General features: G+C 37.4%; 1 protein-coding gene across 8 annotated transcripts in view; it reads left to right on the forward strand.

Annotated features, from left to right (window-relative positions):
- The window catches only part of ZNF385B (zinc finger protein 385B), a 393,630-nt gene that overhangs the window by 344,064 nt on the left and 22,551 nt on the right, over positions 1-27,015 (forward strand). For all 8 annotated transcript variants that reach the window (XM_035007615.1, XM_035007618.1, XM_035007616.1 and 5 more), the window contains one exon: positions 20,639-20,801. In XM_035007615.1, the coding sequence (XP_034863506.1) occupies positions 20,639-20,801 (163 nt within the window). The remainder of the gene's footprint in view (positions 1-20,638; positions 20,802-27,015) is intronic.

The raw sequence follows: 27,015 nt of genomic DNA on the forward strand, positions 1-27,015 counted from the left end.
AAATAAATAAATAAATAAATAAATAAATAAATAAATAAATAAATAAATAAACATTTTAAGTGAGCATTATGACTTAAGACTCATCAGATCTTATATTTAACTAATGAGGAAATTATGCAACACAAGTAATTCAATATTTTTCTGACTTTTCTTAAAATTCATAATGCCTCACATGACATGCTACTTCAGGTATTCATACGTGTTCAATAATATTCAAAGTTAGGATGATCAGCCAATATGATGCTGTGAAGAATAATAGCAAGTATGAATGTTACAAGGAAAGTACCAAAAACCACCCCCACATATCAGAATACATTCTTAACAGAAACCATTCCATATCTACAATTCACTATCAGTACTACAAGCTTTGGTACATTTCCATTAAATACAGGTTTGCTGAGCAAATTTTTTTAAAGAACTTTATACATTTTAAAGATTTTATTTATTTATTTATTTATTTACTTACTTACTTACTTATTTATTTATTTAAGAGTGGGAGGAGAGAGAGAGAGCCCACGGGGAGGCGGGGTGGGCAGAGGGAGAGGGAGAGAGACCCAGACAGACTCTGGGGTGAGCACAGAACCTGACAAGGGGCTTGATCCCAGGACCTGAGTTCATGACCTGAGCTGAAACCAAGAGTTGGACACTCACGCAACTCAACCACCCAGGCTCCCCTGGTGACCAAGTATTAATAACACCTTTAAAAAACACTGTGGGACTTCTTTTTTCCTGTGTAAAATCCCTGTGTTAGTAATTCTTGTAGGCAAAAGTAAAAGAATCCTGAAGGCATTTTCGAGTCATTTTGTTGGTGATTTTTGTCATCTAAGAGTTCTCTTGCCACTTGGGGGTTGAGGAAGATTGTTGAAGGCTTGAGTATTTTCCTTCTTTGCTAGGTATGGATTTTTCTTTAGTTTAGATTGGTTGTGGAATCCTTAACAGTAAGATTGTGTTTCCCTCAATTTTTGTGGTTTGGTATTCTTCAGTTAAAAATTTATTTAACATATAATTAGAAATCAGGTAGAATTTTGAGGCTGAACACCTGTAAGTTTCCTAAATAACTAGCTGCTGGTTTAAAGTTTATATTCAGGCTTTATGTAGGACATGTTTGGTTCCCCATAGCTTGTCTTATATTCTGTATGCCTGTGTAGGCAATAGGCTATAAATTTCACAACCTTTACAACAAGAAAAAGGTATCACTAATGTAAGACAAAAACAAAACAAAAAAGCTGGATGCAACAAAAAGTAAATTTGTCTACTCCATTGCTTTCAAGCAAGTGGCTGATTTAATACAGTTCAGAACATCCTACAAAAGAGGTAACTTCTAGCTACTTTCATCTCTCAAGCAGGAATTTGAATAACATGTGATATCATTTGCTCTAGAGGCCAAAGAACTTTAGATATGGTGGGTCAGCATAAAGATCAGTTTTGGGGGGAAAACCTGACTGGAATTTTATGATACATGGCTCATGTTGAGGGCAGGGGATAATAGCATATGAGGAAGCATTGCTTTAGCCAATTTCTAAAATTTCAAGGTAGGGATCTTTGTTGGAAAAAATAGTGTTGCTTGTTAATGTGACTTCTTCAAGGAGAATAAAGAAGCGGTGAACTTAATCAGAGACAGAAGAGTGTCAAAATAGTTCCTGCCCAGAAAGGAGGATTCCAGAAATAGAAGACAGTTTCCCCATCCTCATAGACCCAATTATCTTACTAGGGAAACAAATACACTTAGAAACACCACTAAACTGTATAATGTTAACTGTAGGGTAATATAAATCTAGAAAAGGATTCCAGCACATGGGCTGGAATAACCGCACTCAGAAAGTTAGCATTTGATGGATGCCTGTTTTTCTTCCAGGCTCTATAGTAGATACTCTCCACCTATATTATCTCTGTATTTGCACAGAGGTTCGTGATTCTGAAATTAGGTTCATGAAACTATGGAAAGCTTGAGAGAGGGGCACCTGGGTGGCTCAGATGGCTATGCGTCTGCCTTCGGCTCAGGTCGTGATTTCAGTGTCCTGGGAACGAACTCCACATAGAGGGGACCCCCCCAGGTCAGGCTTCCTGCTCAGTGGGGAGTCTGTTTCTCCCTCTGCCTCTCCCCCTGCTTGTGTGCTCACTCGCTGGCGCTCTCTCTCTCTCTCAAATAAATAAATAAAATCTTTACAAAAAGAAGACAAGAAAAGCTTGAGAAATGGTCAGGATGAGAGAGAGAGAGAGACTTGAAGAATTATAAAATACTAGAGCTAAAACAGATTGGACTTCTTAAGGATGCAATCTATGTATAGGCCACAGGGGGTCCATGAACACTCCAAAATTATGCAAAATTTTGCCTATCTGCATAGCTGAAACCACGATTATTTAAGATGATGATTAAAGTGATTGTCTCTTTCATTCTCACAGAGTGAATGTTCCACAGCTTCCTTTGGCAAAATGTTCCAGGATTTAATGATTTTTAGTGGCTAGTATTTCATCTTACCTAAGTCTTGAAAGAAAGAAGAAAGAATAGGAAGGAAGGAAAGAAGAGGGAAAGGAAAAGGAACAGAAAGGACAGGAAAGGGAAAGGGAAAGGGAAAGGGAAAGGAAAGGAAAGGAAAGGAAAGGAAAGGAAAAGAAAAAGAAACGAAACCTTGGTCTTTTTTTCTCTCTTCAGTTCTGTCTTCTAGGGCACGTGGAGAGCAAATGTTGTATTCACTACTCAGAGAACAATTCTGATGAACAGGAACTCCCAAGAATAAGTCACTCTGTTAAGGTTATGACTTTGGGGAGCAGAGAATCTGATTTGACTCTTACTAATTTGTGTTTCCTTCAGATAGAAGTGTATTTTAGCTCTTATAAATAAAACCGTATTACTTTATCAGTGGTATATCTAACACATCTGACACCGGAAGCAGGTAATTTTAATATCCCCTCTATAGAACAGTCACTTTCAGAAAAAATATGAATTTACATAAATAGTAATAAAAGCCAGGGATGCCTGGGTGGCTCAGTCGGTTAAGCATCTACCTTCGGCTCAGGTCATGATCCAGGGGTCCCAGGATTGAGCCCCACATTGGGCTCCCTGCTCAGCGGGGAACCTGCTTCTCCCTCTCCCTCTGCCTGTCCCCTCCTGCTCTCTCTTTTTCACTCTCTCTCTCCTTCAAATAAATAAATACAATCTTTAAAAATAATAATAAAAAAATAAACAAAAGCCAGAAAAAAACTCAGAGACTTTTTAAAGTTTTAATATATTACTAGACCACTTAATATTACAGTACAAAAAAGGAAAAAGGAAAGGATTGATTCTTTTTACTTATATTAATGTATTTTTAAATGAGAAAAAACTTAAACCTGCATATTATTCTGTCACAGTAATGAATAATATTATAATAACAAATAAGTGAATTATAATAAAAATCAAAATTACACAAAATATGCAATTTGCATATGTAGTAAATTGTGCCACTGATAGTTTATGTTCCTCTTCATTGCTTAGTTTTAAAGCACATAACTTTTAAAGGAAGCATAAATTTCAATTTTAAAGACATTAACTTATAAAATCAGTATAATATGTCATGTATAAGCTAAAATTCATATTTACCAAGCAAGAATAATGCACTCACAGTAGATACTCTCACTCCTAAATTTTAAACACAAATAAAAATTCTAAGCAATCATGTAAAATGAGAGAACTGAAGTATGTCAAGTTCAATTTCTTTGTCTTTACAATCACTTTGCCAGCATCATTAATTCAGATCAACTGTTGAAATGCCAGGATATAAACTGCACGGGGTTTACAAACTTGAACTACATCTGCAATGCATGAACTTAAATGATTTTTAACCAGTAGGAACTTACTTACAAAATAACAGGTTAGCAGAGTCATTGTGCGCTGGAAGTTCAATTCTATAACTGCAGGTTCTCTACATTAACTTCCATGTAGTTAATTAAAAGAGAAGTGACAAAAATGTGCTGATTTTGTTTGCATATATATTATTAAAATTCAGCCATAACCACAGCAATTGTTTTGAATGTAGATGAACAACTTTGATTTTCAGGAAGATTATTTTATAACCATATCTGGAATTGCCAGCACGTATTGGTATTTAGTCAGAAGGAGGAGGTCTGCACTTGATGACGGCCACTCTTGACACCTACATCTTCACTGTATTGGCCACTTAGTCTGAAAATTTTATTATTACTTTTAAATTATTTACAGACAGGACAACCCCTTATTTCCTGGACCTGAGGTAGGCAGCTTCACTTTCAGTACACTATTGACATTTGTTATTCAATTTATAGGAATTATAATTCTGCCTTAAATGCATGTTACATTCAACATACAAAATGTGTAGTGCGGACTTAAAATCAGCAAGCAGTTTTCTTTTTATCTTTGATCCTGCCCACTGAGTGTCCTCTGATATGTAGCTTTCCATATCTCTGACCTGTGAGCTTGGGTGATTACCTGGTTTTTGCTCTGGAAAGAAATATCACTCTGTATTATTTGAGAGACACCTATGGAATTCTTTTATGCGTTGATTTATTTGTTTATGTCATGATTTTTTATTGGCTTTTCTTATACCATTCATGAGGAATGGAAAGGATAGTTTCACTAATTGGGCTGGTTGTTATAGCTTTGTAATGTAAATTGTTTAAGGCAACAAAATGCCCTATATGCACTTTTATTTTTTAATTTTTTTTTAAAGATTTATTTATTTATTTGAGAGAGCGAGAATGAGAGAGAGAGAGTACATGAGAGGGGGGAGGGTTAGAGGGAGAAGCAGGCTCCTCGCCGAGCAGGGAGCCCGATGCGGGACTCGATCCAGGGACTCCAGGATCATGACCTGAGCCGAAGGCAGTCGCTTAACCGACTGAGCCACCCAGGCGCCCCCTATATGCACTTTTAAACTAAAAATACCAACAACCTCTTTTTATGGTTTAATTTATACATTTACACAGATGGTCATAGAAAGGGGTATTCATTAACATCTGTAAATGCTGAGAAAATGATGAATATCTGTATTTGTAAAATGCCAGAGTAGAATTACTGAGTGTGCAGACCTAGATAAAAAATACAAACTTTGAATATCTGAAAGACATTCTCTTCAAGCTAGTTTTCTAAAGATCTAAACACTGAGTAGTTGTATTTTGCATAAATTTCCATTTTTTAGATGCAATAAATTCTTATTAATTTGGACTACATTAATAAGGAATTTGTAATAATTCAGGTATAAGCTGAATTATACTTTTGTTTGGTCCAAATTTGTTCTTCAAAGATAATGCAAATGAGTGTTGCAAAGATTGCAATCTCAAAGATTGAATGTTACAATCTCAAAGATTGAAGCCTTGAGATTTAGAATACCAATGGAACCAATTTTTTCAGGCATACTTAAGCACTTTAAGGGCACTCATTAAAATATAAACAGTGGGGGCCCCTGGGTGGCTCAGTCCCTAAGCATCTGCCTTTGGCTCAGGTCATGATCCCAGGGTCCTGGGATCCAGCCCCGCATCGGGCTCCCTGCTCAGCGGGAAGCCTGCTTCTCCCTCTCCCACTCCCCCTGCTTGTGTTACCTCTCTTGCTATGTCTCTCTCTGTCAAATAAATAAATAAAATCTTTAAAAACAATTTAAAAATAAAATAAAATATAAGCAATGATATCATTTAAAATAATTCTTAGCCCAGTGATGGGTATTAAGGAGGGCACGTACTGCATGGAGCACTGGGTGTTATACGAAAACAATGGATCGTGGATCACCACATCAAAAACCAATGATGTATTGTATGGTGACTAACATAACATAATAAAATTAAAAAATAAAATAAAATAAAATAATTCTTATATATTTTAACAAATTACCTAAGAATATCTAGTAGCTAATAGTTACCAACTAACAGGACTTCTTCAAAAATGTTCTACTTTTTCAACTTTTTTTTTACCATTTCATTATGCCCTTCACCCAAATTAGTCTACATTGAGTTTTTCCTGAATTTATAACCATTTAGTAATATCTAGTACTATTCTCTTTTTTAAAGCAAATGAATATATTTGTGACAATTAACATTTCTCTGATTTTTTTTTTTTTTTTTTTGGAGGGAGAGAGAGCGTGAGATTGGGGAGGGGGTCCGTGTGTGGAGGGACAGAAGGACAGAATCCCCAGCGGATCCATGCTGAGCATTGAGCCTGAGGCAGGGCTCAATCTCACAACCCTGAGAACATGACCTGAGCTGAAATCAAGAGTCAGATACCTAAGCAACTGAGCCACCCAGGCACCCCTCTCTGAAACTGTTTGGAGTCAAATTTTTAACTTTATTTAAACTTAGGTAATATCTACATTTTATGTTTCCACCCAAAGAGACATTGCTTTGAGGGATGTTGATCCAATTTAGTTATCTGCACTGATCAAGTTAACTGATCAATAAATCACTGATTCTGTGTTCTGACCTGGGGCTATCTTGATAGGCAAGGGAGGAAACCACTGTATTTAAGAATTATTTTACCAATTACTGAGTGATTGGTCTGTTATGAATTCGCTCATTCCACATTGAGACTGATCAAGGAGTCAGACCCCCAAAATCAAACCAGCTGGTGACCCCTTCTTCAGTCCACTGCTTTGAATCATAAACGGAAGTCAGTCAGCAATCCGGAGGAAGTACGAGGTACTCATTTGATTATGGCACCTCTTTTTTTTTTTTTATGTTATGTTAATCACCATACATTACATCATTAGTTTTTGATGTAGTGTTCCATGATTCATTGTTTGCACATAACACCCAGTGCTCCATGCAGAATGTGCCCTCAATACCCACCACCAGGCCAACCCATCCCCCCACCCCCCTCCCCTCTAGAACCCTCAGTTTGTTTTTCTGAGTCCATAGTCTCTCATGGTTCATCTCCCCCTCCAATTTCTCCCCTTTCATTCTTCCCCTCCTGCTATCTTCTTCTTTTTCTTTTTAACATATAATGTATTATTTGTTTCAGAGGTACAGGTCTGTGATTCAACAATCTTAACACAATTCACAGTGCTCACCATAGCACATACCCTCCCCAATGTCTATCACCCAGCCATCCCATCCCTCCCACCCCCCACCACTCTAGCAACCCTCAGTTTGTTTCCTGAGATTAAGAATTCCTCATATCAATGAGTCATATGATACATGTCTTTCTCTGATTGACTTATTTCGCTCAGCATAATACCCTCCAGTTCCATCCACGTCATTGCAAATGGCAAGATTTCATTCCTTTTGATGGCTGCATAATATTCCATTATATATATATATACACCACATCTTCTTTATCCATTCATCTGTTGATGGACATCTTGGCTCTTTCCATAGTTTGGCTATTGCTATAAACATTGGGGTGCATGTACCCCTTCAGATCCCTACATTTGTATCTTTGGGGTAAATACGCAGTAGTGCAATTGCTGGATCATATGGTAGCTCTATATTCAACTTTTTGAGGAACCTCCATTCTGTTTTCCAGAGTGGCTGCACCAGCTTGGATTCCCACCAACAGTGTAGGAGAGTTCCCGTTTCTCCGCATCCCCGTGATTATGGCACCTCTTTACACCAAAATCTTCACTCTGTTATTCACCTAGAATGCTTAAAATTCAGGTTTCTAACCAGTTATGCACCTTTCTAGTCTAGTTCTTACCACTTGCCCCTTTACTCATCACACTGCAGCCACAATGGCTTCTGTTTATTTCTGTAAATCTACCAAGCTGCTTTTGCCCTCCCACTCTGTTCTAGTCCATACCCCTCTTTGAGGTGTCACCTAAATGTCTCCTCCTCAGAGAAGCTTCTCTAGACTCCCTGGTCTAAACTAGCCCCATTCCCAGGAATAAATTTATAACATCCACTAATTTGTCTTTATGAACTGTATCACAGTTGGTAAAGAGATCTTTATTTATGTGACTGTTTAATATCTGTTTTTAGCACGCACACACACACACACAATTGTTGGCTCCATAAGAACAGGGAGTGAGTATGTTTCGTGTATTGCTGTCTCCCTAGTGCCTAGCAGGGAGCGTGTATATCTATTTCTTTAATTAATAAGTGGTCCTAAAGGGAATTTTTTTTTCTCTTAACTCATGACACCCAGAGATTGGTTGAGAATTACTGAATTCATTCTCTACAAGGAAAACTATACCTTACATGACCTTAAAGGGCACATCCCCAGAACTGTTTTCACCTCTAGATTATCCTAAGGAAATGAAAGTCATCCTATACCAGAATGACTAAAGGAGAAAGTCTATTCTGTTTTGGATCTTCTCCTGTGAAGGGTTTGGGGTTTGCTTCAATGATGTACTGGTTAAGAGTCTAATCTTTTAATCCTGGGTTTGAATCCAGAGTCTTTCATTCCTGACAGTGAGATATTGGACATTTACTTAACTTTTCAGAGTCTCTTGGGCTAATAATACTTGCCTCACATGGTTTTGAGAGGATTAAATGAGATGCTGTCCATAAAGTACTTAGCACAGTGTCTGGTACACAGCAAACAATGAATGTTAACTATCTGTCACTATTTTTATTATTGAATTCAGAGTAATTTTTGTAACCTGACGTGTGTTTGCAGTCTTCAGGCTGCTGTGTTCTCTCTATGGCTCTGCATTCCTCAGTTCTTTGAAGTGATGGGTGAGGCACTATGAGTTCCTGGGGCAGTATCTTTATTTCACACAAACATGGCCACCACCATCCTGAGCAACACTATCAGATATTCTTCCAGGACACAAAGACCTCATATTACATTATTTTCCAGTTATTTTATAAGGTTATTTTGAAGTTATAGAAAAGTATTTTAACATTTAAGATGTTAGCGTACTTCAGTAAGACAATAGTTTGTCTTTGATAGCTGTGTATATGTATTTTTATTTTTCCTTTGTTCCTTTAATTACCTTTCCTTTTTACTTCCCTTGACTTCTGTGTTTGATTACTTTCTTGTATATCCAGCTTTTTTGGTGGGTTTTCTGTACCTCGTGCAGACTTCTCTTCCTCATCTTATCTATTAAATACAGCTGTTTCTCAAGATTCTTTCCTCAAATAGGTTTTCTCCCCTCTGTACTTAATTCCTCGGGAATTTCATCCATCCCCAGAGAGTTGCATCTATCATCTTACCACGTGGTTCCCAAATGGGTGCCTCTAGCCCCAGCCTCTGGTCAACTACCATTTGCATTTCCAATTTTTTGTTGGACCTCAGCATTGCCACCATTAGCAGCCTAAATAGAAGATGCCCAAACTGAGTTTTCATTTTCCTTGGCACATTTACTCATCCCACCATAATTGCATTTTTTCGTTAATCATTTCACCATTTTCCCAGTCATTTGGGCCTGAAACTTTTAGAGTAAACTCTAATTACTTTTCTTCTTCAACCCTTACTTTAATTCTTTGCCAAATAATAAAGATTCTTTCTCCCATTTCATTCGTTCATCTGTCCATGGAAACAGTATCTATGAAATGCCTAGAATATCTCAGGCAATGTGCTAAGTACAAGAGATACGAAGAGCAAAAATCTTATAAGTACAAGCCTAATGCAGGTTATTGTCTAGTGGGGGAAGACATGCATTAATCAAATTATAAAAAAATAAATAATTTGTTTTTAGTTGTGAGGTGTGCTATGAAGAGAGGAATTTAAAGAGTTAGGACGTGGCCTGTTCTGGGGCATCATGAAAGGCTTCCTAAGGAAGAAATGTTTGGGCTGGCTTCGGTAGGATAAATAGGAATTAATTAGGAAAAGAGAAAAGGGATAGTGTTTTAGGCATGTGCAAAAGGATGGTACCATGATTATATTCCAACCACACACTATTTCAGTTCCTCAGAGAATGACAGAGAACTGCTACCAAATGAAACTAGAGGTAGGTAAGAAGTAGGCCATGTAGGTCTTGCATATGATCATTTTAGATTTTAAACCACGAATAGTGATCTTAAGCAGAGGGATGACATGATCAGATTTCCATTTTGAAAATATCACTCTGACTGCCTGCCATGTGGAGAACAGATTGCAAGAGAGCAAGAGGGGCCTTTGAGTGAATCACTTGTCTGGTATAACAGGAGTTTAGTTTTGAACTTATGTTTAAAGTGCTTTCAGTTATCCAAGTGAATAGTCTAGGTCTGGAGCTCAGAAGAGAGATGTAGACTGGAGGGGTAGAAACCAGGAAATTATTGGCATAGAGGTGGTTAGGGAATAAGACTGATCTCTTGATTGGAAGGTTTGTGTGAGAAGACAAGAAGGCCTACAACTGAACTTTGGAATATCTCAACATTCAATGACTAAGCGGAGGAGGACGAGCCTGCGAATGCTTCTGAAAGGAAAGTGGGGGAATGCCCACCTAGGAAAGAGCCTGGAAAAGAATGCCTTCCAAAGAAGAGGCAAGAGGTCAGCAGGGTCAGGTGTACCCTATTGCTCAAGCAAGATGAGGAATGGAAGATGTTCTTGGTTTTGGCATGTAGGGCACCAGTGTCTTCGTGATATCTGTTTCAGGGAATTAAGATGGACCAGATTCAAGTAAAGAAAATGAAGATGTGCATACAATTTAACAAATTAGTCTGTGAAAGGGAGCAGAGTGATAGGGTGAAAAGTTAGGGGTGAATGTGTGTTGAAAGATGATTCATTTGGGGTTGGGGAGATTAGAGCTTGTTTAGACCTTGATCATAAGGATTTATTTGGGAGAGGAGGATTGAATATAAATGTGAAAAAGAAAAGGGATGACAGACTTGGGGAAGGCAAAAAGGAACATATCTCTGGATTGAGACACTTGCCATAATACGAGGAATAGCTCCTATTTCTATAAAAAGCTCTGGCTTTTGGTTTGTAGTGCCTCTGAAATTTGAAATCTGTGTATTTAAGAACCCCATTACTTCCTGTCTTGCTATGGTAAGAACTTTCTAGGTCTTACTCTCCTGTCTATTCTTTCCTTTTAGTAGGTCTTTGCTGCTATCAGATTTGATTTTGAACCCTTTTTATCTCTTGCCTGAATGATTGAAACAGACTCCTTTTAAACTTTGCCTCAACCCCAGTCTCCTCACCATACACACATAGCTTGTCCTCCACTCAAGAACCAGAGTGATCATTTTATAAACAGAAGTCAAACAAGGTTACTTGTCTGTTCAAAACACTGCAGGGTTTCCCAACTCCTCAGATTAAAGTCAGAATCCTTACAATGGCCATTTGCTGTTCATTGGACCTGAAATGCTTTTCTACCATCTATCTACCTGGTTAAATCCCTCACTTCATTTAGGTCTCTTTGCAAACGTCCACTCAATAGAAAGACTTATCTCAATACCTAAAATGGTACCCCATCCCATCAGAGTCTACTCTTCTTACCTTTACTGATTGTTTTTATAGCATGTCCTAACATATTCATAAATGTATCACTTATCACTTAACTTAATCACCTAACTATATATATATATAAATTTATATTTTATTATCAATCTCCCATGCTAGAATGTAAGTTTTACTAGACCTGCATCCCACAACACTTAGAATAATGATGCCTGATACATAATATTTTTGTTTTCAATATGCATTTGTTTAATGAAAGAATGAATGGACTCTCAGCTTTAAATTCCTGCTTTTAGAAGATTTTCCCTACTCTGTCCCATTTATATTACATTCAATTCAAAAACTTTTTACTGAGTCTGTACTATACAATAGGTACTTCAGAAGACTCAAAGATGAGTAAGACAGTTCACATTAAAGATTATCGTACATTATGTGAACAACCTATATTGTGATTATTATTGGTGAATAGAACTTATAGACAACATCACACAGAATCAGAAACTAGAAGTCCACTTGGCTGATTATATTGAAATATTTTGATATTTATGGGTAAATCAAAGTCAAAGGCATTTTTATTTTAGTATTGCCTCCAGGAGACCAATATCACAAATGTGAGAAGGTTGACCAGATTAATCGGGAATGAAAATTTCTAGTTTAATCTGGTGCTTTAGAGTAATGACAACCTTAGTATGACTCAGGTTCACTAAGTGACTGGTAAATATGTACAGTTTCATTGTTTTTTCTTAGTTTTATCCGTATGTTTTGAAAGGATATGGTATTAATCTTTACATTTACATGTTCACTTAATTTTGAATTATAAAATGTCTGCTCAGTTTTAAAAATTGGTTTAGGGCCTTGGGGTATGAGTTTTACAATGAACCATTCTGTAAAAGAGATTTTTCAAAAGAGTAACGGTAAATAAATAATATATTAAACATATATATTACTAAAGCCATTCTTCAACCAATTTTCTGGTCATTGCACTTTCAAAGTTACTTTGCCACTTTTGTCTACTTTAGGGATATTATATATCAAATATAAGGAGACATAATGCAAATTCTAATTTTCGATTTATTTTGTATCATTTATGTAAATGTCCTTAATATGGAAATGGAAGTAAATGTAATACCTTCTAGACTGATTAAAAATTAATGTGTGGAAGCCTGGAAGCCTAATTTAAAAGACCATCAGAAGACTTGAATTAGTTCGCTGGAGAGTCACAGCTTTAATGCGTAGATTTGAATTATATTGCATTACTTATCATTGAGTACCAAAAATCGCTCTTATAAAGCACATAATGGCAATCCATTTCCCCACTGAAAGATAGCAGCACTCTCACACATGTTAGATACTTAGAATGTAACTGGGAAATCACTATAAACTCTGGGATACCTTTCTTTATATTTCAAGGTAGCTGAGAATTATTAACTAAAATTTCCCAGTTTAATATCAAATGTGAAAGTAATTAGGGAGAGGTAGACAATTTCTACTTGGAATACTTTGGGGAAAATCATAAAATAAATGACTTAAGAATATTAAGTAATTATTACCAAATCCTTAATGTTTTATAGTATATTATATAGAAAATAAAAGATGGTATCTATGTGTTTCATAAAAATTCTAAGATTTAAAAGTTCTAACACATTAGGTCCTCATATGCATAATTCTTTGAGAAAATTAGATATTTTTATAAATTATAAATGTTCTCATTATTTCATATTCAAGATTATGTTAGTGTACAGAACACTAATTTTCCCATTTTTGGCATAATAACTTAGAGAATCTAGATTATAAATGCATTCTGTGTGGAGTTCATGATTTGCTCCCCTTAGGATTTGGGAGAGAAGTTAAGGGCATATTTCGCCAGAGTTTATTTAATCTTCATCTTGCCTCAACTGAACTCCAGAGCAAGTAGTAGGAGTTTACACATACATTTATCATTAAATTGACTCAGATATGGACCCCCAACCCAGAAGGCAAAGTAAATATACCCTTCAAAATTGTAATGTAATATGAAATGGAGAAGTAAGCAGTCTTATTTTCTTACGGTAAGCATTTCAGATACTTTCTGTGGAATTCCTAACTAAATTCTGATGATGTTAAAGAAATTGTAGCATTAAATAAATCTCATTTTCTAGTCCATTATTTATGTTGAAAAAAAATTCTCATAAACCTCTTTCCCTTAGATTGGTGGGGGGGGAATCTTTTTCAAAATACAATGTCTATAATTTGCAATATTCATGAATAGAATTTGGAAATTAATATTCTGGGACAAACTTTACCTTGACACATATATATGGTTGAGGTGTTTCTTAACTGTGGCCTAATTTGAAAAAAAGGAGAGAACAGGAGGAGAGAGCAGAATTCAATGAAATGAAATGGTTTGGTTTCATTTGAAAAGATTTGGGGCTCAGATCACAGCTGACATAGTCAAGCTCATATAACTAACTGTCTCTTTAATGCCCTGCTGTACTCAATCCTAAACTAGAAACATAGGGTATAGTTGGATATTGAGGGGAAGAATCTTAGATTGCTGGGAATCATCTAAAACTAATAATCCACCTTTATCCAACTGAGATATAAAACTCGCTGGAGGGCGCCTGGGTGGCTCAGTTGGTTAAGCGACTGCCTTCGGCTCAGGTCATGATCCTGGAGTCCCAGGATGGAGTCCCGCATCGGGCTCCCTGCTCGGCAGGGAGTCTGCTTCTCCCTTGGACCCTCCCCCCTCTCATGTGCTCTCTTTCTCATTCTCTCTGTCTCAAATAAATAAATAAAATCTTTTAAAAAAAAAATAAATAAATAAAACTCGCTGGGAAAATGATGCAAAATTTTGTTCACTTGCAAGAGACAATTGTATTTTATTTTTTTAAAAAAGCACTTTTTCTTTTTTTTTAAAAAAGCCACTTTTTGCTGTATTCCAGATGATTTTAAACTCAAACTATAGTGTTTTTCTAATTCATTATATAAATTCTGTCATAGTTGTTAGGTCCATTTATAGCTTCTCCATGTTTCAATGTGTAAAGTAATTCCACCAGTGAATCGTGCACCAGAAACACTAGCATCAAGATTTTAACTGGCTGCATTTGAAAAATTAACTGGATAACTTGAAGCCCACGAAAGATCGTGGCATCTTAAGAAATGAGTTAATTTGCCTACATGGAACGTTTTGATAATGTGAACAAATATATATGTGATGCTCATGTATTCAAATAGTGGCATTTTAAAGTAGCCGTGGCTGAAGAACTCCACTTCTGTCTAATGATATTCGATAGAATGTAAATCAGGCCCAAAGAGCGTTACAGTCTAGCATGCACATCATTTCTTCCTGGAGAGCCACTGCTTTTCTCTTCAGTAATCTAGAAATATTTGGAGTTGATGGGATTTTCTGCATACGTACAGTAAAGCCATTGAATATGAAAGGCCGTGGCCAGTTCGAACCCTGGCCTCGCAGGAATCCAGAGATCACCACCATTCGCTCACTCCTGAGCTCTGCAATGTGGCAAACTCCGGACAGGCTCTAGCAACCTGGTGTGTTTCACTTAGCTATAAACTAGAAATTAGCAAAAACGTTATGTCCTTCTACGCTATAAACCTCATATTGGTTATGATTTTTGTCTAGACATTGTTTTCAACAGATCTCAATAGGTCGAGGATTGAATGAAATGAGTATCAAAACCGGTGGTATGTCATTACTGATATTGTAGGCCTAACAATGGCACATAGCAGCAGAAAGATTTACCAGCCATCTCTGGGTTAAGTAAGCCTTGTTCTTGGGTGCATCTTATGTTTCATACGCTGTAGCTTTGTCTCTGAGAGGGTGTGAGTTTGTCAGCGCAGCAAGTGTATGCGAACAGCCTTTTAATCGTTAATAATAGTCTATGTTAAAGGAAAAATTCAAATAGTTATTTAGCTAATACTCAGTAATCTTTAGTTTGTTCCTTAATATGCTTAACTGTAGCATTTTTAAGTGCCATGCTTTTATCTCAAACAATTATTAAAGCTTCAGTATAAATAATTTAGTTGTTGTTTTAATATAGGATTATACTTTGGAGCAGAGGATAAAGTCTGTGATGCAAAAGCCACATCTCACTTTATAACCATTTCCTCTATAAGAGGCCTACCAAAAGAACATTTGTTGTTTTAATTGTAGAACACTCTTATACATTTTCTGTTTTACAAGGGATAATAACTTTCAGGGTAGCATGATGCAGCAGCCTTTCCCTGTTGTTCCTTTTATGTATCTGTGCTCTAGTGATGCTGAGAAGCGGATGTGCCCAGGGAATACGGCAAAGTTCACAGGACCTCACTACCCTAGCACATGCTGTTCCCTTTGCCTGAAATATCCCCCCCTCCGCCCTTCTGCTGCTTTAGAACCCTGCCCCCCAGGGCAGGCCCCAGCTGTGATGCCTCTTTTTCCTGAAGCTTCCATCATCACCTCCAATCCAGAGAGATTTACCTCTCCTATAACTTCTAGGCTTCTTTGTTGCTCTTTACATCCCATTTTATAATTCCACTCTCTGCTTTGAGTTGTAGTTATTTGCATGCACGTCTTTCTTTCCAACCACTCTTGTGAGTAGGGGTCTTTGGTTTTAATCTTTCTCAATGTCTAGCACATGGCAGGTGCTAAATAATTCTTTGTGCAATAATAAGAACGTTTTCCCCTTGTTGGTGTAGCCTGTTCTTATGGTGGTTCATTTGATATCTTTTTTTATTTGACATTTTAGTGTATAGAGCTTCTCTGAAAATTAACTGACCTCTGCTATTTCCCATATAACGCTGCTTAACATCCTGAAATCTAAGGTCTCAGAAAATTAGGCACCAAGTTTGAATGATGCACTTTCTTTAACGAAGGGAAGAGTTCTAATTACTTTTTAAATGCAACAAGATGAGTTCCACTGGTAGATAAATGGTTGAGGACTTTCTCTAGTAACATTGCTCTTCCCCAGACACTTTGTAAGTTTGTGCTTGGGAGTGTCCTTTCTATACAAGGTGAACACAGTTTAACATCGTGTTTCAAGATCCTAGGCATGTCTCTGAAGTCCAAATTAGAAATAAGGTAAAAACCAGAAATGGGAGCACAGTGAATTTTAGAAATTTTTAGTGTTATGTTTTTATTTTTATTTTATTTTTTTCTCAATTTTCTTTTTTTTAATTTATTTTTTTATTTTTTTATTCTTATGTTAATCCCCATACATTACATCATTAGTTTTAGATGTAGTGTTCCATGATTCATTGTTTGTGCATAACACCCAGTGCTCCATGCAGAATGTGCCCTCCTCAATACCCATCACCAGGCTAACCCATCCTCCCACCCCCCTCCCCTCTAGAACCCTCAGTTTGTTTTTCAGAGTCCATCATCTCTCATGGTTCGTCTACCCCTCCGATATCCCCCCCTTCATTCTTCCCCTCCTGCTACCTTCTTCTTATTATTTTTTTTTTCTTAACATATATTGCATTATTTGTTTCAGAGGTACAGATCTGAGATTCAGCAGTCTTGCACAATTCACAGCGCTTACCAGAGCACATACCCTCCCCAGTGTCTATCACCCAGTCACCCCATCCCTCCCCCCACCCCCCACTCCAGCAACCCTCAGTTTGTTTCCTGAGATTAAGAATTCCTCATATCAGTGAGGTCATATGATACATGTCTTTCTCTGTTTGACTTATTTCACTCAGCATAATACCCTCCAGTTCCATCCACGTCATTGCAAATGGCAAGATCTCATTCCTTTTGATGGCTGCATAATATTCCATTGTATATATATATACACCACATCTTCTTTATCCATTCATCTGTTGATGGACATCTTGGCTCTTTCCACAGTTTGGCTATTGTGGACATTGCTGCTATAAACATTGGGGTGCACGTACCCTTTCAGATCCCTACTTTTCTATCTTTGGGGTAAATACCCAGTAGTGCAATTGCTGGATCATATGGTAGCTCTATTTTCAACTTTTTGAGGAAGCTCCATCCTGTTTTCCAGAGTGGCTGCACCAGCTTGCATTCCCACCAACAGTGTAGGAGGATCCCCCTTTCTCCGCATCCCCGCCAACATCTGTCATTTCCTGACTTGTTAATTTTAGCCATTCTGACTGGTGTGAGGTGGTATCTCATTGAGGTTTTGATTTGGATTTCCCTGATGCCGGGCGATATTGAGCACTTTTTCATGTGTCTGTTGGCCATTTGGATGTCTTCTTTGGAAAAATGTCTGTTCATATCTTCTGCCCAGACATGTTTTTATTTTTAAAGCAATACATCATCCCATTCTTTATCTTTTTTGTTTGGACCAGTGGGGTCCTGAGAGATGGAGAGGATTTATGAAAGCAAAAGCCTTTAGTAACAAACATGGAGATAAACAGAAGAGAAAATTCCAGGATGTCATCTCCTGTCAAAGCTCTTCCTCTACCAGTACATGGTCTGGTTGCTCCTGGGGTGACCTGTGAGACAAGAATCTCGATCCTGAGGAATTCTCTTGTGGAGGTCAATATGGTGGCTTAGGCAACTCTCGAATTCCAACAGTTCTTGGCAAGAAAGGTTTCTTGGACCATTGCCAGTCAGGGGCACAACAGCACTTTTGGTGGAGAAGCAGAAAGCAGACCATTAGAGCTAGACAAATACGTGTCTCCTGTTCAGTCGCTGAGGTGTAAAGTAAGTCAGCTTGGTCAACCAGGTCTCTCGGAAGTGACACAAGAGCCGTTGTCGATTGGGCTTGATTTGTGCTGCCTAGTTCATGGGTTTTCTAGCTCTTGTCCTTGTTTCTTTCGCTCCTCAACGAAGAAGAGTCCTAGATAAGGAAGTCAGGTTAATCGTGTTACTATTTAACAGTGTCTCAGTTTCACTTGAAGATTTGCCCAGGATTTAGAAGCCATTGACACTGCCTCAGATACAGGACTGAGGATAGCAAAGTGCTCCTACCAAGAATACCACATAGGAATTGGAAAGATGCCAAATGTGAGTGAGTGGTGCCTGCCACTATCTTTATTCCACAAGTCCTTCCCAAATAACATCGAGTAGAAGCTAAGCTCCCTTGTTGCACTTCTCTCCGTGCCCCAGAACTCAAAAGGAAAGTGGATCGTGGCTATGAAGAGTTCTTTCCATCTTGGCATCCAGTGAGGTGTCACTTAGCTGGATCTTTATCTCAAGTGCTAATTGATGCTGTTAACTTTCTGCAGTGATGCCAGGAAATTGTAATGAGGAAATGACACTCCGCTTATCTAGTGCTAGGAGGTTTTATTTAGAGAACCATATGTTTCTTTAGCCGGAGGGCACTAAAGTAAATCACACTATTTAGTATACTTGGAAAGATGAGTTGTTAGGTCTCCTGGTATCATGTAGAAATTGTTGTATACCCAAAAGATGGGACTTCCTTAGCTCTTCAGGAAGGAGCAGGCCTAATGTACAATGCTAATATATTTCCCATGAATTCAGTCGATTTTTCCTACTCATAGAAACTTCTGTTAAGACATAATCTTCACTGAGTCATTAAAAGCAGTGTGGCTTCTTTGTGTGTATTTTTTCCTTTTATTAAAATTATAATGTTAACTTAGTGTGAGTATGTGTATGTAAATGTGTGGGCGTACAGTTAAATAGGGGTGTCCATGTAAGCATTTCAGATCGACAAAATGGCTTCTACAGCTACCTGTGTGACTTTCAATGTTATTTAACTTCTCTGTGCCTAGTTTTCCGTCTGTAAAATGCTGATTAATAATGGTACCTACCTCACAGAGTATTATGAGGACTAAATGAGCTAATACACGTAATACATTTAGAACTGTGCTTGGCACATTCAATAATATTAGTCACTATTATTATCACTTCACGTTATCAACTTCTAAGTTTTTATTTGTATATTTTCTTATTTGTATCCAACCATCTACCTTAACTGGATTTAAGCATTCTTGGCTCCTAATAAGTAAAGAACTTATGTTCCACTTTTCTCCTCCCTTGGGACCGTTATTTTTTCCAGCCGGACAGAGAATACTATGAGAAGTCCTTGAGCCAACCAACTAAGAGCAATTACAAGTCAGTGATGATCTACAATGATATTTATGAAAAGATATTCAGGAACTTAGGTAGTGTGTGCAGTCAATATAAGGCTATTGACCTCGGGTAGTCAGGGTTCTATGCTAAGGAAATCACATACATCCCCCTTTAGTTGAAATATAGAATTAAAACCTGGCTCGTTTTGTCCGTTGTCACTTCTACCCACCTACTTACACATGTGCTCACATACAGACACACACACACACACACACCACCTGTATTCTGCTTGCTGAGGAAAATGAATGAAAACATTAGTATAATCATCTTCAAGTGCATACAGGTGTATAAGGAAAACTGACATTAAAAAAAGTTATTATTTTAGAAATTTTGTAATGAGAACTCATTTTATGATAAGTTTATCATCCATTTCATCTTTATAACTAAGCTAATATGCCATATATGTCTCAATTTGTTTTTTTTTTTTTTGCCAAATGCATGTTTTTATTTTCAGGGTCTACTCAAAATGAAATTGAAGCAAATATACTTAGATTCTTTTGTTAATATGTGTATCCGTGCTAGATGCCCAAAATATAAAATCCTTATTCTTTAGGCAGAGAGAAAATTTCCAAATGCCAATAAATTAATTAAATGTTTTGTTTTCTGTAATTTGTTTTTGTCTTTTAAAGATTTTTAGTAGGCACTTGTCTTGATCCCTTTTCTTCCTTTTGAGCTAGTATCCAAGTCACAGTTCCACCTGTGCTTTGCGTATAAGTGAATGTAACACTAACTGCTTTGACTTCAGAATCACTTCTGAGATTAGAAACAAGGATTGTCCTTCCTTTGTGGCTTAAATTATCCATTCTTGGAACTGGGATCTTCAAAATGCTGCATGAAGCACACGTAGACGACTCTAAAATGTAGCTCCATTTCCACTCACCAGCAGGTTGCTGTGTTACATCAGTTGCTCTCGGAGAGAGCAGAGCCTAGACAAAAGTAGATGCAGGGCAAGCAGGTTTTTAGCTGAAGGGAAACAAAATGGAATGTCTGTGGAAGGACACTCACAGCAGCTTGTTGCCAGCTCAATGTTTGAAAGTATCCCCAACGGGCAGTGGCGGGAGGGCACAAGGCATCACAGTTGTGCCCTGGCCCTGTTGTCCACTCATAATAATGTCTGGTTTTTAAAGATACAGGTCCTCTGTGCTGTAGAGAAGGTTTCAATCGCAAAACCCCCTTAGGAACTGGTCTACCACTTCATTAAATGCCAGAAACATAGTTGAGTGTTGAGTAGTAAATGTCCGTGGTGCCTATGATTGAATGTATATTTTCCTGCATGATCATCCATTGTGGTGTTTGTAAATAGCAAAAAAATGAGCCTGATTTGTTCTCCTTTGTAGAGCCAGGCCGAGGCCCACTACAAAGGAAGTAAACATGCCAAGAAGGTCAAAGCACTAGAGGCAACGAAAAATAAACCCAAAATGGTTTCTTCCAAGGACAGCGCAAAGGCTAATCCCAGCTGCTCCATCACTCCAATCACAGGCAACAGCTCTGACAAATCAGGTCAATGACACTTTTTGTTCTTTACATTCTTTGTGTTTCTCTGGGTCCCCTGCCCCAACCCCATTCTCCTCCCCTCAGCTGTTGCATGTTACTCTCCATGATTTGTTTTTATAATATTAATATGTTTCCTTCACAGGAAGGGTTATGTGTTTGCACGGAACCTAAGCATTTGATGTTACCATTCCATGTTGTTAAAATATATACATTTAAGTATATATATATGTGTGTGTGTGTAAATATATATATATATATATATATATATGTATATATGCATGAAAGTGAAGTAGAGGCTACTTGGTCATAATGTGTTTAGAAAAAAATTGAGAAATGGACCTAAAATACTGAGTTTATTACCTTTTTATTCATTTTATGTTTGGTTTTTGCTACAGACTTTTTCAGTGAAGGAATGCTTAAAGTTGTTTATTAAAGACTTTTTTATATTCTTTTACCGCAGCAAAGGGGAGGGAAGGGTCAAAAAGGTGAAGTTTTCTGAGAGTGGCATTATTAAATGAATCTGGAAATGTGTTCAGTCATAAAAGATTTTGATTTTTGAAGGTCTGTGTAGAGTTCCCCTCAGAGTTACAAGTGAACTTGAGGATTTTAAGGGAACTTTTTAAAGAGCTATGAATTGACTAGCAGAAGAGCGTTACATAAGTGGAAATGGGCTACTACAGGAAATGCCTCTTAAGAAGAGTCTGTATTTCATAGTCCAATGAATCAGCAGTTTTTCTGAGTAGGTTCAAACTGAATGATTCAGAAAGAAGAGAAAAAAATCATTTTTCTAGCATGTACACCATGAAATTGGATGTTTAAAAGGTTTTCACACACTCACAACTGCCCCTCAGGCCCAATATGGAGAAGTCATCTTGTTTCAGTGACTAATTGAGGAACAAGGTCTATGAAAGGAGACTAAGAGCATATATCCCTTTCTCAATGTTTGACTCTCTCTTTAGGGACCTCTCTGTTGTTGGAAGCACCCACACGTGCACACGCGCACATGCACGCATGCACACACGCACTTCTGATTCTCTTCTGCTCTTCAAATTGTAGAATTTTAGGAGAAGACTTAAGAATGCTTTCTTGTGGCTGCTCAGGGCTTTGGAGAAGAGCAAATCAACTACTATAAGAAGTTTCAGAAAGTCTCGTAAGCCAAAAGACTATTTAGGAAAGGACAATTATTGATTAGGTCCCAGGAATGGTGGTTCCAACAGCTCTGCAGCCTAGGAGTGAGTTAACCCAAATTTGATAATAAAAACGTTTGTTCTTTGTGTGATAGAATCACCAAATCATGTTATCTGATGAACAGATGATAAATACTGGATTATTCCATCACAGTTCTCCCCTTCTAAAGAACAAAGTATTTTTATGTATATTATCTAATTAATCCTTCACACAGGTCTATCAGATATTAGGGTTTACAAAATAGCAAACCGAGGCAGGGTCCACAGTGCAGGACTTATTTACCGGAGGTTACCCAGTGTTTGGAAGAACAGGATCCATCATCTCCTGACTTCCTGCCTGGTTTCATTTTCTACAGGATATTGTTGCCTCTATGAAACAACACCCTGCCAAAGGTTTTATTACCTGAATTATGCTCCTTAAGCACAGCAGAACTTATACACAAGATGATAAAACAATGGAAGTTAGAGTCACTCCATTCTTTCAGCTTATTTTCTGTCTTGAGCTAATGACACAGTTGGTAGGTATTGTAAATGTTCCAGTATTGCTGTTGTGTGTGCTCAGTGCTCCCCTTAGTTATATTATTATTTGGGAGTTGGGTTTGTCCAGGGATAGTAGTAAAAGTATTGAGCAGGGAAAAAAAGTTAAAAATGGAAATTGAGAAGGATCAATGAAAGAAGAACCAATAAAAGTACAGAAGACAATTAAAGAAGGAAAGGTGTGGAAGAAGAGGAAAAGAAGTACAAAAAGAAGTCAAAGACTAGGGGATAGACCCAAGGAAAGAGGAATATAGAAATAGAAAATCAGGGGCTTGGGTCACAATCACCGCATTTCTTATACCTATATGGTAACCAATGAGCATATGTTAAAGTTTAAACAACTCAAGGCATTTATTTCTACCATCAAATACTAGTGAGGTCTCAGTGACAGAGACTGCCTAAGCACTTGTGTTTGCCTAGTAAGCAATAGGAACACACCAGGATCAAGTATAGCAGTGGTATAAACAAGGAAAGAGAATTGAGATCTAGAATGACCCTAGGGGATGAAAGTGGGGAGAGAGTAAAACAAATCCCAACCACAGAATCTCTTCTTCAGCAGCTATGTGGTGGTCTCTAATCCTGCATCCTCCGCTTGCTCTGCACTTCTCTATCCACCCCAGAATACTTGGTCTAATAGTATTGACTTTATTCACTGTGTCACTGCCGAGACTTGGACCAGAAGTAATGGCAACCACCTATATTTTGGGGTTACCTCATTTTCTGTGTTTCCTTACTCAAAATCTGTATATATGATTTGATAATTCATTGGCTGGGCCATTCAAATTATTTCTTCATTCCCCCATGTTTTCTATAAATATTAATACTAATAAAATACTTCATTTGTTCTATCATATCCACAAAGGCAATACCAAAGTTGTTAGAGATGGCACTATTTAAAAATAAAGTGGGTTGTATTTGTTAAATAGATACATATTCTTTTGTCAACTTCAAATGAATATCAGCCTCTAAGCAAGAATTCCCACATATATGTAGTACAATTTTCAAGTTGGAAAATTAGAAACTTTGCCCAGATGGGCAATCTGGTCTAAACAATGTGATATGTAACCTATTGCTAACTACCTATTTCTAAATCCTTAAAAAGCTCCCACAGCTTTGTCAGAGTTATAGATTTTTTGGAAACTGGTTTTTATTCCATTTTAAACCCTATTTTAGAGGGATCCTAAGTAGCTCAGTCAGTTAAGCATCTCACTCTTGATCTCAGGTCTTGATCTCAGGGTCATGAGTTCAAGCCTAGCGTGGAGCCCACTTAAAACAAACAAACACACACACACAAAAAAAAATCCCTGTTTTAAACGAACAGAAGACACAAAAACCAGTCCTTCATAAATGGTCTAGGTGGACTGTAGAGAGGAAGAAGAAGGAGAAGAGAAGAGGAATAGTGACTGCGGCACTTAATTGACCAAATGTTTTATTTCAGACAACACTGTCTCTAAGGAATCAGCCAGAAATTAGAGTAACAGTCACAGTGAAAAATCATGGTTGACTGCCAATTCTTATGAGACTGAAGTTGCCTAGCAGTGGTCTTTCTCTTCTGAATGAAGAGTTCCTATCAAGTGGGCTTAAGCAGTATCTACATGATTCTTAGATATTTAAATCAAAATGAATATATTTGTTACTTGATGTCTCAGCCACCAGATTTCAAATATCCAGGCTCACAACATCATATCACTGGCTATTTCAATTTCCATCCTCATATTTTAGCATCAATAACTTAGCAATAGAGGGCAAATCTTGTTCAATGAGGGCAAATTTTGAGGGAAAGGAAATAGCCAGATGTTAAGGGACGGAGCTTTTGGGAGGGCAGCTTCCTGGGATTCACCAAATATCACTCAAGTTAAAGGGTCATTTCAGAGTATCTAAGAAGGAGCATGGGACCCACAGATCACCTCTGTCTATTCCTCAAGAGCACAGATTATTTATTCTAAGAAGTAGCCTAGAGATCTTACAAGAGTTAGAAAAGCTTTATCACTTGCCATTTTGGCACTTGGGACAACCATATATTTTTTTTAATTTTATGATCCATTTGGAGATATCATGTGGCTCACATTGTAGCTGGATCTGTGCAATCCAAATAAATTTATTATAATGGAGCTATCAGATATAAACATTTCAGGGTATCGTGGCAAGCTTTCTTTTTTTCCTCTGAGGTCAGTAAACAAAATGAATTTAAACCATAATAGCTTGTATTTCATTTATTGTAAGAAGTTCTGACCACATGATTGAAGAAATTAAATATGTTTCATTAAAGGCAGTTAAAAATAGTTGTCCCATTCACCTTTTAGAAGTTCAGATAGAATTAAATGTAAAATCCAAAGAAATGGTTTCATGGTCTCCCAGGATCTATCCCAACTTTTAATGATGCATCAGTGGGAGTTCAAAACATGGTAGGAGGGAGGAGAAATGTGCTTTAGGAGAATTAGGGTCAAAACACAGCAAGCATTAAGCAGCTTCAGGAAGATGGCGAGAACATATTAACCAGGCACTCGACCCAAATTTCTCCCTGGAGTTCAAGTGTCATAATGCCATATGACAGTACACTTCCCTGTGATAATACGCCCTATACATCAAATTGAATGCTCTTTGTGACAGCATTTAACCCCTCATAACAGGTTCAGAAAAACCCAGAGCCTTCAAAGAGCCGTATTTCTTGAAAATAATAAAATATTTTTATAATCAACCTTGATAAAATATTGTGGTAGTCAACCTAATGGTACATATGTCTAGTCTTTAGTCCTAGATTTTTTTTTAATTAATTAGATATCAAATGGGGAAAATCCATTTCTAGCTCAAAGTATAGAAAGCTATTTAGAGCTAAACAGCCTTTAATTAGTTTCTGTCTAAGCAGATGAAAGCAGATGGAATGATTCAAAATGCTATAGTTGTATTTATAAATGCAATTAAAAGCAAAGATAATGAAACCAGCATGTTCTGCTTGAACTATAACAATAGGAACACCTTAAATTTGTTCAATTTATAAAATCCAGTCACATATATGTTTTTGTATGACCCTCTCAATACCCTGTGACTATTAGGGCAGAAATTAGTATCCATATTTCATTCATTCATGCAACAAACTTTATATCCATTTATTTACTGAAGAAATATTTATTATTTATACTAAATGATGTAATATCCAGATACTAGGGTGCAACAGTGAACACAAAAACATTTTCTTGCCCTCGAGGAGCTTCCAACCTATTATGTGTTTTTTTAATGTGTTGGATATTAGGGCTACAAAGAAAAATAATATATGGTTACCACCTTCAAGCTGCTCCCCAAAATATGGTAATGATGAGGAACCTGGGTCTAAGAAAAGTGAAATAGTTCATGTGTGGTTGCACCATTCCTATCCCAATAAAGTCAGGACTTCTGTCTCAAGCTATGTCATTACTCCCATTACTTCTAAACTTCTCTTCCCTAGGAATAAATACAAGTATCTCAATGGGCAAAGTCAGAAACCACTAAACCACTTTTTTAAGAATTAGTGAGTAGAACCGTACATTACTTTAGTTCCCCCCCCCCAGTTTTTATTTAAATTCCAGCTGTTAACATAGAGTGCAGTATTAATTTCAGGTGTAGAACCTATCGATTCATCACCCATGCACAACACCCGATGCTCATCACAAGTGCCCTCCTTAATACCCAGCACCTGTTTAACCCCAACCCCCTGCCCACCTCCATATATTACTTTTAAATTACTTGCTGACTGTTGATATTTTTCAGGAGAAACTATGGCACTGTAAGAAACATTAAGACTTTGTTTTATTAATAATCCTTAGTTCCTATGCAATATGTTTGTAGCATTTAACTGCAATAGAACAAAGCTTTAGACATTATAGATCTTTTCCAGAGCAAGTTTGAATGAAAACACTCATTTCGGGTAAATGACAAATGTTCTCAAAGCTCCAGTTTGACGATTACAGATTTTACGTATCTAGAGCCAAATATACTCACTGAAATAGAGGTGGACACCGGGTAGGGCATCCCCAATATGGCAGAAGCCTTGAACTGCCCTCTAAAGGGTCCAGCTGGGTTGTCCTAAACTCTCTCCACAGAATCATTAGCATTTTGAATCATTCCATCTAAAATATTCCCACTGGGGATAGGGAGATGGTTTTGTTTAGCCCATCCCCATGATCGTACCATGGGAACTGTGAGATGACAGTGTCAGAAAAGACAAAAGAAGGAAGGAAAGGGGATAGAATACCACAAAACAGCTCATTTTCATCTTCAGCGTATTGTGCTTCTGCATTGTGGCAATTCCTCGGGTATGAACCCAGAGTAGTTATCAACTAGTAGATCAGTAGGATTTACCTGGAAAGGCTATAGTTCAGCTTTTTATGGTTACCCTATTGCTTTATGAAAGCGTATTTTCCATTTTGTCGAAGAGTCTTTCTGCCAAGGATACAAATGGCGAGACACTTGCCTCGTCATTTTTATGGGTTCCCCTGTGTGTTTCATAGTTTTTATGTGTT

The sequence above is a fragment of the Mirounga leonina genome, unplaced genomic scaffold (assembly GCF_011800145.1).
Source record: "Mirounga leonina isolate KUSES-001 unplaced genomic scaffold, KU_Mleo_1.0 Mir_151, whole genome shotgun sequence".
NCBI classification, from domain to species: Eukaryota; Metazoa; Chordata; class Mammalia; order Carnivora; family Phocidae; genus Mirounga; species Mirounga leonina.